The sequence below is a fragment of the Schistocerca nitens genome, chromosome 12, assembly GCF_023898315.1.
Source record: "Schistocerca nitens isolate TAMUIC-IGC-003100 chromosome 12, iqSchNite1.1, whole genome shotgun sequence".
Classification (NCBI taxonomy): Eukaryota; Metazoa; Arthropoda; class Insecta; order Orthoptera; family Acrididae; genus Schistocerca; species Schistocerca nitens.
This window is the reverse complement of record NC_064625.1, coordinates 11,937,897-11,950,855: the sequence shown is the minus strand read 5'-3', so window position 1 is coordinate 11,950,855 and position 12,959 is coordinate 11,937,897. Positions and strand designations below refer to the sequence as shown.

General features: G+C 39.4%; 1 protein-coding gene across 3 annotated transcripts in view; it reads left to right on the top strand.

Annotated features, from left to right (window-relative positions):
* Positions 1-12,959, top strand: part of LOC126214869 (guanine deaminase) — a 121,772-nt gene that overhangs the window by 96,594 nt on the left and 12,219 nt on the right. For all 3 annotated transcript variants that reach the window (XM_049941514.1, XM_049941515.1, XM_049941516.1), the window contains exons 5-7: positions 2,277-2,384; positions 6,815-6,922; positions 11,361-11,526. In XM_049941514.1, the coding sequence (XP_049797471.1) occupies positions 2,277-2,384; positions 6,815-6,922; positions 11,361-11,526 (382 nt within the window). The remainder of the gene's footprint in view (positions 1-2,276; positions 2,385-6,814; positions 6,923-11,360; positions 11,527-12,959) is intronic.

The following is a 12,959-nucleotide window of genomic DNA, read 5'->3' as shown; positions in this document are numbered from 1 at the left end:
CAGAAAGAAGGTTTCAGCGCTGAGAGCAGTGAATGATACAGCTGAAACAGCGGTCAAGTTGATGCAAGACTTTCATGGTTTAATCTCAGTTGAGGAGGAACAAAAACAATTTTTGTTATGTTGCATACAAGAACACCAAATGATTTATCCTGATTGTAGAAAACAAACTTTGAAACGAAAATTTAGAGACTAATGTTTTTACATGTAATAAACACGATTTGGGCAATTTGATGTTTTATTTACCAAACAATTGTTAAGGTTCAGAATCCTTCCATTCCCACATAGAAAAAGTTTTCAAGTCTCATGTTTAGCATCAAGTTGGCACGTGTTATAATAATTTAATTGTAATAATATTTAGTATGAGAGTTATTAAGGTCAAGTAGAAAAAAAAATAGAGGGTATGCATTTTCGATTTCATGAAAAAAAATCCCCATTATATCTTGAGACACCCTAGTGTGTGTGTGTGTGTGTGTGTGTGTGTGTGTGTGTGTGTGTGTTTGTGTGTGTCAAACAGTTTTATAGCTGCATATTTCATCCCTTTCTGTGCTGCCAAAGTTGGATTCATTAAAAAAAATTGGATCATTTTTTCTTTTACAATACAATTTCAAACCTTTGCAAAACTTTGTCTAGTTGAAAACGCGTGCTGCCCCCCCCCCCCCCCCCACACAGACACACACACACGATGATGCAAGGGAAAAAATTTATTCCACACTACATTTTTGCTGTTCATCCAGCATCAGGCATAACTTTTAATTTATTACATCTTTACTACTAACTGCACTCACAATACTTTTGCAGACATTGTCCACATACAGCACTGAATGTACCTGCAATATTACATCACTATATTGACATACGGTTCAGGAGATACGACGTCATAAACATGAGATACTTGAAAAATTAGATTTTGCTTTAAAAGTGATTGGAAATTACCCATAATGTTATCATCCTGGGGAGTACCCAGCACTTCATATCATTTATTTAACACATTAACTCATTTGTAAAGTAATCAGAAGCTGTTTCATACATGGGAATTAGATTCTTTAAAGAGCTGGGCTTCACTGGTTAGTATTTATTTCACAGATTTTTGAGCGAATGCTTTTGGAGTGCTGTATTTGTCAGAACCACAATTTCTTGCAAGTTACGGTAAAACGATGTACCGAGCGCTTTTGGGTTGATGAGAGACAGTATCAAATTGTAAGATCCCCCTAATCCACAAACCAGCAAAAAGGAGTTAAGAGGTGGAATTTCAGTTTGCTACAAATTTTTACATGTATGAACATGTTCATGTCCTTGTATTTCATAGATAATCTGTTGGCACAAATGATTTCGGTTTGATGAATTTCATTCCACTGATGAATCACAATTATGTCTGAACTAAAACATTTAAAGACTCAGCAGCATAGAATATAAATAGGAAAGTATATTGAGCGAACTGCTTACCGATCGGAACTGTCGTGCAGTCTGTTCTGTCTTCCCTCTTACCAGTGCCGACACATTTTGCCGTCGCACTCTCATCTATTTTATCGTTCCGTTTCATTCTTACCTAATTTTCTATCTTATCGTGATTTTTTGCACTCCCTTACTGTTAGTTTAATTTTTATACTTCTTTCTGCTCACATTGCTGTGTCCGTTGCAGTTGGGACAGTAAGACTGGTTTCCAAAGATATGATGTGCTAATTATGACTGTGCTCAGAAAATAACTTCCACCTGTGTATAGGTGAGATTAATTCATGTGATGAGGGGAGTACATTAATTTTCTTTTTGCAGGTTCGTTTATTGTAGAAAGAATAGTGGCAAAGAGGAACCGGAGGAAGCAAAGCTGTGAAGGCGAGATTCTGGGTTTGAGTTCAGGGAGTTTACACATATCTTCAGCTTTCACACTTTTTATCATTTTGTGCATTGTGGTTGTGGTACAATATACATCAAGAAACCGCTTTTATGCCCCACTTGCTTCATATGGAGAGATTGAAAACAATAACCCCACATTTCATTTTATATATGTAATACTGTAATTACCTCAGTCATGTACCTTCTGATAACTGGAACCGTATTCAGTGAAATGTCATTTCATTTTTCTTATGGCATTATGCTACGCACTCACACTTCCCTTAGAGTCTTTGTTAAGACCACAAAATCCACTTGGTGTATAATTTTCTTGCAATCAAAGAACAACTCTGGGTACATATGTACACATGGTCCTATCATTTCTTGTTCTTATCATTTTTTGGGTTCTTGTTTGAAAACTAAGCAACAAAATTTTTCATCTTTTTCAGTGTGATTTGGTAAAGCCAGTCATTACACCACGATTTGCCATTAGCTGTGATATGGAACTCATGACGAAGCTTGGGAAGTTGGCTCAGCGGAATAATCTTCATGTACAGGTAAGGATTTGTCAATGCTTTTGTTGAAAGACACACATTTATTACTAGATTTGTAGTTACACATATATAATTTTTTTTTGCAAAAAGTCGATCAGAATCCTAAGGGTGAACACTGTATCAGACTACTTGTGGTTAGTCTGTCTTTGGATTTGTGTATGCCGGATGGAGTGGCCGAGCAGTTCTAGGCGCTTCAGTCTGGAACCGTGTGACCGCTACGGTCGCAGGTTCGAATCCTACCTCGGGCATGGATGTGTGTGATGTCCTTAGGTTAGTTAGGTTTAAGTAGTTCTAAGTTCTAGGGGACTAATGATCTTAGCAGTTAAGTCCCATAGTGCTCAGAGCCATTTGAACCATTTTCTGGATTTGTGTATACAAGAAGCTGTAGCTGATTTTAATTCCAAACACACACACACACACACGGATATATAAACACACAGTGTGTATCTCTTAAGAGTCCTTGTGTATTTTCTCTGTTGTTTTGGCAGATATTTGCAATTTCATTTTTGCATAGTGTAGCTGGAGTCACCCCAAACAAATACTGCTCCTCAAATCTTTCATGTGGTGCCCATTGTTGACAGAAAGAATAATTTATTTTTTCCTGTTGCAAGCAAACAAATTGATTTTTAAAGTGGAATTTTATGTGACCATTTGAGAGACGATCGCAGATTAGTCTAGTGTGGTATTCATTTCATTGATACGTATTAACAGGTACAGTAAAACTCGATGAGTAACCAGTACTCCTGGAGCGACGGCACTGCCTGCTATGGCCTAGCACATACCACTACTGAGTCGCTGCTGGATTTCTATTTATTTTTGGTTTTACTGTCCCTGTTAATTTGTATTGATAAAACGAGTATAGCACTGGACTAACCTGGGACTGCTCTATCGAATATGTGCATAAAATTCCAATTTAAAAATCATTTTGTTTGCAACAGAAAACAAACCAACGCTTTCCACTGATGCCGGGTGTCGCAGGAAACACGTGATGAGCAGCATTTGCTTGGGCTGACTCCAGTTATGTGTTGCAAAAAGAAAATTCCAAATACCTGCTGAAACACCACAGAAAATGTGCGTGACGACTCTCAGAAGAGACACCACGTATGGTGATCTGACAATGGAGTATTAAGCAGGTGTCCGTAAAGGTTTGGCTCGAAAACAAATCTGAACATTTTCAGCATAATTGTTTCACTGGTAGCAAAAATTTTAGTGGTCTAAAATAAATAATCAAAATGTGTCATTTTCGAGGAAGGTGCATCCGACGCTTGTTACTGTAAAATGGAGCAAAGCATTGTATGCACAGTGCTACCTATACAAGTTTGGCTTTTCTGGAGCACATCTACATATACATATACATATACATATACATAGGTGCTCTGCAAGCCAGCGTAAGGTGCGTGGTGTACCACTACTTGTCATTTCCTTTCCTGTTCCTCTCACAAATAAAACGAGGGAAAAATGACTATCCACATGCCTTCATATGAGCCCTAATTTCTCATACCTTATCTTTGTGGTACTTACACACAGTGCATGTCAGTGGCAGAAGAATTGTTCAGCAGTCAGCTTCAAATCCCAGTTCTCTAAATTTTCTCAGTTATGTTTCTCGACGAGAAAAATGTCGTCTTCCCTCCAGGGATTCCCATTTGAGTTCCCGAAGCATCTCCGTAACACTTACACATCGTTCAAACCTACCGGTAACAAATCGAGCAGCGCGCCTCTGAATTGCTTCGACGTCTTTCTTCGATCCGACTCGGTACGGATCCCGTACACTCGAGCAGTACTCGAGAATAAGTCGCCCTCGAATCCTGATTTTGAACTACCATGCTTTGCAACATGAATTGAAATGTCTATAGCACCATTGTGCTGAGAAGCATCTGAATTGAAGCCTTAGAACAGGGTTCTTTGACAACTTGCAAGATCTACCTTGTTCATTGCTATACAGCCATTTTACTACACAAGCAAACCAGAATTTGAGGAGAGGGGAAAAGGATCCTTCATGTGAAATGTATGAAAGCTACTGTGACAGATGTTTCATAATCGTGACAGTTTGAAAGCAAATAGTTCAAAACTTGACTAAGTGTGAAAACAAATGAGGTTTTATGTCTGACTATGTAATGATGCACAGACAATGTGCATACCTCCTTGAAGTACCTCTTCGGGCAAGTTTGCTGCAGTAGTAGGAAAAGAAGTTGACTCGGCAACTGTTATTGAGACATTTATTCATATTGATAAGATCTTTTGAACTTGGTGTGGTCCCTGTCCTTGGTGTACAACAAAAACTGCTAATTTACTGGAACGAATTCTTTTACTTGGGCCTCTTACTTATTGAAATGGTGTCGCCTTTATATTGTTTCTGTGTGTCAGATCCTGTTCACTGTCTGGCTGAGAATCAGAGCTGTGCAGTAGATAATGGGCCTGCACATTCTTTCCAGCAGTGCAGCATAGATGATGCGCACATTGCTCGAACACATTCCAGTGCAAAACTTGTCGGCTATCTTTTATAGTTCGTGATATTCTTTGACCAAAATGTATCTATATTAATGACAACGCCTTGCTACGTTGTAGATCATAAAAGTCAACAGTCCTTGATTTCAGCAGAATAAAAATAAAGCAGTGGTTGAAGGACAGTGTAATTGAAAAGGTGTTTATTCTGTGCACATTGCCCTCGGAGTTTGAAACATTATTTACATCCCTGATTTGAAAGCTTCATGGAATGACAACAGTGGGCACAGTTTATGAAACATCAACAATATACTTGCCCATAAACTAGCAAAAGCAATCTAGAGACAAGGCATTATCAGGAATTGTTTGTGGTTTCCCTCAGTGATTTATGTTTATGTTTTATGGGGCTTAAGCCATGGTCCATGGCACATTTCTCTGCTTAATGTTTTGTCTTCCGATGGCTCAGACATGATCAGAGGCTGTAAAGACACAGATAGCTGAACTCTGAACTTTAAACAAGCTCATTGTGGAGAGAAGTGGGATATTGAAGTACACAGGGGGGGGGGGGGGGGGAGGATATATATATCTCTGGGCCCCTATATTGTGCCAGCTGGACTCACAAATTGTGAGCATGCACGAGTATTACTTAAATGCTTCTTGAACTCAATTGGGAATACCTGTACGGAAGAAGAGTTTCTTTTTGTGAAACACTATTGAGAAAGTTTAGAAAACGGGCATTTGTGACCACTTCCAGAACAATCTTACTGTGACCACCTCATATAAGGATCGTGAAAGCCAGGTAAGAGAAACCAGCATGTAGATAGTCATTTCCTTCGATTTCAGTATGGAACAGGAAATGGGATGATTAGCAGTGGTACAGGGTATCCATCACCTTGCACTGTATGGCGGCTTGCGGTTGTATGTATGTAGATGCAAATTTAGCAAAGTTCATTGCAAATGTACATAACAAGTAACAAAAGATTTGTAAATAGGCCTCTGATGTTGCAGATATAGATAAGTACTTTCTTCGAGAAGTATGAGTATAGTTAACTAAATATTAAGCTACCAATAGAAGAGAAATAGCAATTATTTCACATAATTAAAGACGCAGGAATACTTGCCAGAAAAGTAGCTTGCCTTGTAATTTACAAGGATACTTTTAGCATACATAGTATTAGTATTATGTTAGTTAACATTAATACGATGTATAGACTAAATTTCTAAAAGTTGCTTGTCATTTGGTAATTTATATCTAAGTTGTATCACATCCTTGAAAGTTCTCTTTGTTGATGGGATCAATGGAATACAATGAATGAATGAATGAATGAATATCTCTGCTTCTTTGATTCATTCTTGTCATTTCATTTAGCACTGATTATGTACCGTACTGTTGTTATTATGATATTAATTTTGCTTTTTTTGTTTCTTCTTATTTAGGAAATTTAATTACAGTAAAATATTTATGTTCTAAGTGAAATTTGAGATCAGCTCTGTGTGATGAATACACCAAAATGTCCCATTAAGAAACTAAAAAAGTTCGTGTGTGCAATGTAAAAATTGTATTGGAGGTGTTATCATAAACAAATTTACTATTATAATATTCCTTGACATTTCGTAACAAACAGTGCTTGACTCTCAAGGGTGTGTTTATTATGAAAGTAACTTAACAGTGAAAAGTACATCTACCTGACTTGAGTGTCACTGGTCATAATCTATTGCCTTGACCGATTAATATATATGCCAATCTAGATGTGGGACCAAGATGTCTCCCTTTTGAGGGCAACATCTACTGTAAAAAAGTAATGTGCCCAGAGATATTTGAATTACTATTGAGAAATAATTTTATGCTGCTAATCAGAAAAAATGAGAGTGGATAGATCCAGTGCTGCTTACAGGATAAATTAATCCTGAATGATTAAAAAATATTAAATGTATATTGCACATTGTGTATAAAATGTTGTTATTAAGGTTTTGCTCGTGTCTTTCAACAGTCGCACATATCAGAAAATGAGGGTGAGGTGCAGACAGTTGCAGAAATGTATCCCAACTGTGCGAACTATGCCGAAGTGTACGATAAGGCAGGTTTACTGACAAGCAAGGTGAGTATCGGACGTCACGTATTTGTTCATTTTTCTAAATACATTTAAGTTTCGTATGTGCTTTCGCCTCGATCCGGATTCTGTATAGATCAACAATCTGGGTTTTAGATGAAGAGAATAAAAGTTAAATCTTGAACTCTGACTGAAACATGCACTGATAGCCATTAAAATTGTGACACCGTGGAGGCAGCTCGTAACAAATATCAAATCTACTACGTAAGGTAAAGTTCTGCTTTCTAGCCCAAGACGGGCTAGTCAGCTGCCGTGTTTGTTACGACCTGACGAGACTAAAATTGTGCGGTCATCACTGTGGGTTCTCTGATTGCACTGGGAGATGGCTGATTGGAACTAAAACTTATGAAACACTTGTTCACTTTATTACACGAACGATACAAAGATTTACTTAACTTTATACAATCCGTTGCCACAGGAACGAGTCAAATATTTACGACTGTCTTCGAACAGTAAAGCGTCACTTGGTGCACACAATTGTGAGCTCTTCTCTCAAAGTACAAGTTCGACATTTATTAAAGCACAGTTCCCTCTGAGATTCGAATAGCACCGGTGTCCGAATTAGGTGACATCGAGTGCTCTGTCGGAGGTCACGAAATGGGTAGAGCGAGTCTGTATCGACCTCTGTGTGACGGTGCTGCTGTGCCGAGAGAGACGACGTGCCTCCGGGAGGGCCTCCTACTCGTCGTTGCAGATTGCCGAGACGTCACTAATGTCTGTGTTATCGACGCGTGTCGCTAAATCTGGTGCGGCACCTCGATCTTTGGACGAAACTGTGGTCTCGTCCTCTGTCAGTGGTGTCATTTGATGCAGTGTGGAGGGGCACGTGGTCAGCACACTGCTCTCCCAGTTGTCATCAGGTTTGTTGACCTCTGAACTGCTAATAATGACCCGAGTAACTTCTCGGTTGGCCTCACGAGGTTAAGTGCACCTCGATTCATTTCTCCCCCGAGCAAAAAATCCCTGGCAGTACCAGGAGTTGAATGTCTGTCTTCCACACAACAGGCTACTGTGTGTTTCCTGTCAGAGGGCACAGTCAACAGTAACTGATGAAAAGTCATCGAGTAAAACAGAAGTGATTGGCATTTGCCGAGGTAGTGTTATAGGCCTCCTGCTGTTCCTTATCTGTATAAACAGTTTAGGAGACAATCTGAGCAGCTGTCTTAGTTTGTTTGCAGACGATGTTGTCGTTTATTGTCTAGTAGAACCGCCAGAAGATCAAAAGAAACTGTAAAATGATTTAGAAAAGATATCTGAATGGTGAGAAAATTGGTGATTGACCCTAAATAATGAAAAGTACAAGGTCATCCACACGAGTGCTGAAGGTAACCGTTAAACTTCAGTTACACGATAAATCGGCCTAATCTGTAAATTCAACTAAATACCTAGGAATTAAAATTAGAAATACCGTGCAGAAAATGTTGTGGGGAAGGCAAACCGAAGACTGTGTTTTATGGGCAGAACACTTCAAAATGTGACAGATCTACTAGAGAGACTGCCTAGACTACGCTTGTCCGTCCTCTTTCGGAATACTGCTGCGCTGTCTGGGATCCTTATCAGATAGGAGACAGGACTAGTGGAGTACATTGAGAAAGTTCAACGAAGAGCAGCATGTTTTGTATTACCGTGAAATAATGGAGAGTGTGTCACAGATGTGAAACAGGATTTGGGACGGACACCTTTAAAACAAAGGAATTTTTCACTGCAGTGGAATCTTCTCACAAAATTCCGATCGCCAACTTTATCTTCCAAATGCAAAAATATTTTGTTAATGCTGACCTACATAGGGAGAAATGATCATTTGTAATAAAATAAGGGAAATCGGAGCTCACACGGAAAGATGTAGGTGTTAGTTTTTTCCGTGCACTGTTCGAGAGTGGAATAATAGAGAATTATTGTGAAGGTCGTTCAGTGAACTCTCTGCCAGGCACTTAACGTGTGATGTGCAGAATATCCGTGTAAATGTAGATGTACAGAGGCAAATGTACTACGTGCTCGATGCAGATGATTAGCATTTCAGCCACGCCGTCTGAAGAAAGTAAGAGTAGTGTCATCTACACTGTATACAGGTAGTATCAAAAACAATGTCGCAAACTGACAAGGCTAAAAATACACAATAATAAAAGCACAAATGTCAAGTAAAAATGGGCTCTATAATGCATACCCTAAGAGCTATGAGATACTCTTCATTTTTAAATATTGAGAAACAAATCTCTTTTACTGCAAGCTCTTTGCTTTCCATATTTTGGGAAGTGGTAGTATGGACCAAAACAAGAAAAAATGTCCAGTAAACATGTGCTCTAAAATGCATACCTTAAAAGTTATGAGCACTTGTTCATTAGAAGAGTTGTGTTCCAAAGTACCGAAGATGAACAGGTGCTCATAGCTGTTGAGGTGTGCATTTTAGAGTAGATGTTTACTGGACATTTTTTTCTTATTTTTGTCCATGCTACCAGTTCCCAAAATATGGAAAGCAAAGAGCTTGCAGCAGAAGAGATTTGTTTCACAATATTGAAAATCAAGAATATCTCATAGCTCTTAAGTTACGCATTTTAGAGCCCATGTTATTATTGTGTACTTTTAGCCATGTAAGTTTGTGCCATCCTTTTTGATACACCCTGTATAAGGAAATATTATTCAGCAGGTTTGTCATTCAGAAAAGTTGTCTGAATATTAGTCGATCATGAGGAGATAGTTTGATGCCTCGTGTAAGAAGCAGAAACCTCTGCTCGAATTTGTGTAAAATTGCTGTTATTTCTAAGAGGATACAATTTGAATGTACTCAGCACTTCAACATACATATGAAAAACTCTGTTTAGCCGTATTTGCACTTACAGTCATCGGTCGGGTTATCGATCTTCGGGCCAAAATCCTAGATAAGTTACATTCTCTTAGACGTAGTAAACTTTGGAGTAATGTGATAAGACTGAAAACTAGAAATATTGTGTAAAGTTGATAAATTGCTAATAATTTGGATGTTTGTATTGACTGTGAAATATATAACGGCAACACACAAAACAAAAATAGTTTTTATGAAGCATTTGCATGCTTGACTAAGGTTCGAAGATGAATTCCATATTCAGGTAAGAAGCTCTTTAACAGTTTACCTTCAGCACAAGACAGGTGATTTGGGATCTTTAGAAATACGAAAATTAATCAAAAGCGGCACTTTTTTCCACTTGTATAAATTATCTAAATATTTCAATTCTAGAATTATAAATCTGAAGTGTAACAGGGCATATTATCTCAAGTAAAATACACCATCTCTCTTGCAGTAGATATGAAAATATTCCATTGGTGTTTCCACCCACATACATATACGTAAAGTGTTCACTAGTATATAAATAGCAGTGGTCAGCATAGTAAAGTGAATGCCCATTTCGTAACACAAAATTTGGTAAACAGCATTTAGTGCAGTATATAATCAGTTTGTAACTGCTACTTCTCTGCATTCCTCAGTTCGAGCCACATCTCTGACAGATCTCTATCACCTAAGGTCCTTAGAGGCACACTACGAAAATGTGTGAGTAGGTGAATGCACAGTGGGCTGCGACACCACTAGATCTGCCAGTCGACCTTTCTTATTCTTGTTCTATGTGTTGAAAAAAACTGCTCAATTTTATTTTCACAGTGCAGTATCTTTGAATTTGTACACATATTGAGCTCAGTAATACACATTTATCATTTCAGTTTTCTAAGCCTTTGCACTGTTACTCATAAATTTCTTACAGAATTTATTTAAAGAAATGTTCTTTTTCTTTTAATTTTTAAGTATGTCATTCTATCTGTATATTTTATGAGCCCATTCTTCATTGTAACATGACATGGTTTTATCATCAGTGTCTCCTAATTCTTTTTGTTGGGGCTTTGCTGATAAGTCCAATCACTTTTTGCCTTTGGGAAAGGATAGATAAATCCAAAACACAAATTTCAACAGTTGTATTTTGTCCACTTACTAGTGCTAACGTTTATTCAACTCATTTGCTACAGGCCACTTTCTACCCGTAGAAAACATTCAAAACACTGAATTTGCATCATTTGTGTTCAATATATTTTCTTCAGTCTCATTGTTACTGTATTATACATATTTCCATGTAATGTAAAGTTTAAAAAATTAGATAAATACACTGTGTTTCAGTTTCTCTTGATTGTGCTGTGAAAGTAAAATTTGTAGTCTTATTTATTGCTTAGCAGTTTGACAGTTGGAAGTGCAAGCAATCTGGAATGAATAAAAGTTAAGTCAGTACACATCCAGTAACTTCTCTACAGTAACAGAGTACACTGGTCCTGCCCAAATCCTTTCTCATTTTTCTGCACATTTAGACACAATACGTGTACTAATCTGAGACTCTGTGGCTGCTCACCTCCTAACAAAATTGTTTCTTATTTGTGCGATTTAGCTGAGTGGTGTTTGTCGCATTTGCAGACGGTGATGGCCCACGGAGTCCTGCTGAAACCTGAAGAAATCACTCTGCTGAAGGAGAGGGGGACATCGATATCCCACTGTCCCACATCCAACATCAACCTACGTTCGGGTGTCTGCCCCGTGCGGACGTTGCTACAGTCCGGCCTCACAGTCGGTCTCGGAACAGGTTCCTAGTGATTTTCTCGAACTTACTTACAGTTTCATAAATAACTTCCTTTCCCATATGTTTCCAGAGAAATAGGCTACTGTAATATCTCTATCTCGACGGTGCGAGAAATTGCCTGTTGCTCGAACGGTCTGAAGGACAGTTCAGTGATACGATATTCCTCTCCGACACCAGCTTTTCTGAACGACAGAGGTGGGAGTTGCCCTCGCTCCCGGCCTCGATCTCCACGAACTCACTGTCCACACACCTTCCGCCCTGCAGTTCCCTCTTCCTCTGTCCTGTCACTGCCTCCCCACGTCACCTTCAGTGTGCGTCGTGTGCCCGGCCTGTACACCTGCTACTCCTCGTTCCTAGCCGGCGCACCGGCCACCTCCCTCTGAGCCGTTAGCTGTGCACCCCCGATACATCTCCCTGCCCATCACTCTCTCAAAAAAGGATTGCAAGTTTTCTTTCTCTTTTGTGTGTGCCTGTCAATGATTCAAAGATTCTGCTATATGGCAAGTGCCCTCCTTTGCTCTTAAATAAGTTATTTACATTCTACCAGAACTTTCGCATATATATGCAGTGGGAGCATTGTTACACCATACGGTTCCAACTGTGGGCCATTTGGCAGGTCTGCTGCTGCTCAAAACGAAGAAAGCATGTACAGTAATTTTTGTACCTGTGTTCTCGAGCTATTGTATAGAGTGCTGCAGTGTATCTTTAACTGACAGCAGCACAAATGGCTTTTTGCCATATCGTGTCTGAATGTTACATCTCCCCATCCCCTTTCATCAAAAAAAATGGAGGAATGGAAAGGTGAGGTGCACCCACAATCTAATCTGGTCCTAAGGAGGCCAGCACCGACAGTATTAAATAATAGACTGGAGGGAAGCACGGAGGGTAAAAATCGTAGAGGGAGACCGAGAGATGAATACACTAAACAGATTCAGAAGGATGTAGGTTGCAGCAGTAGGTACTGGGAGATGAAGAACCTTGCACAGGATAGAGTAGCATGGAGAGCTGCATCAAACCAGTCTCAGGACTGAAGACCACAACAACAACAACACTGCATAAATATGATGCCAAAAAGAAGATGATGACAATTTTGGTCTGACGATGACATATGCCATGGTGGGGGGTGGGAGATAGTATTTGTAGTGATAATGGTGCGCCAATGGTATAGGTACCGGAGTTCCTTCCGTATCTACTCTTCAATAGGGAACGCTCAGTGGGAGCGAAGCGCGCAGGCGACCGTGCCACAGAGATGCACTCGCGTTTCCTACAGCCGACCGAGCAGATTTGACAGGAGTCAAATTGTGGTCTTCCGAGTGACGGGGCGGTCCTTTCGGAGAATCGCCACACGAGTCGGACGTGCTTCGTCAGTTGTGCAGTGGTGCCAGCGTCAGTGGTCACGTTAACATTCTCACAACTGTAGATGAGGTTCCGGGTGT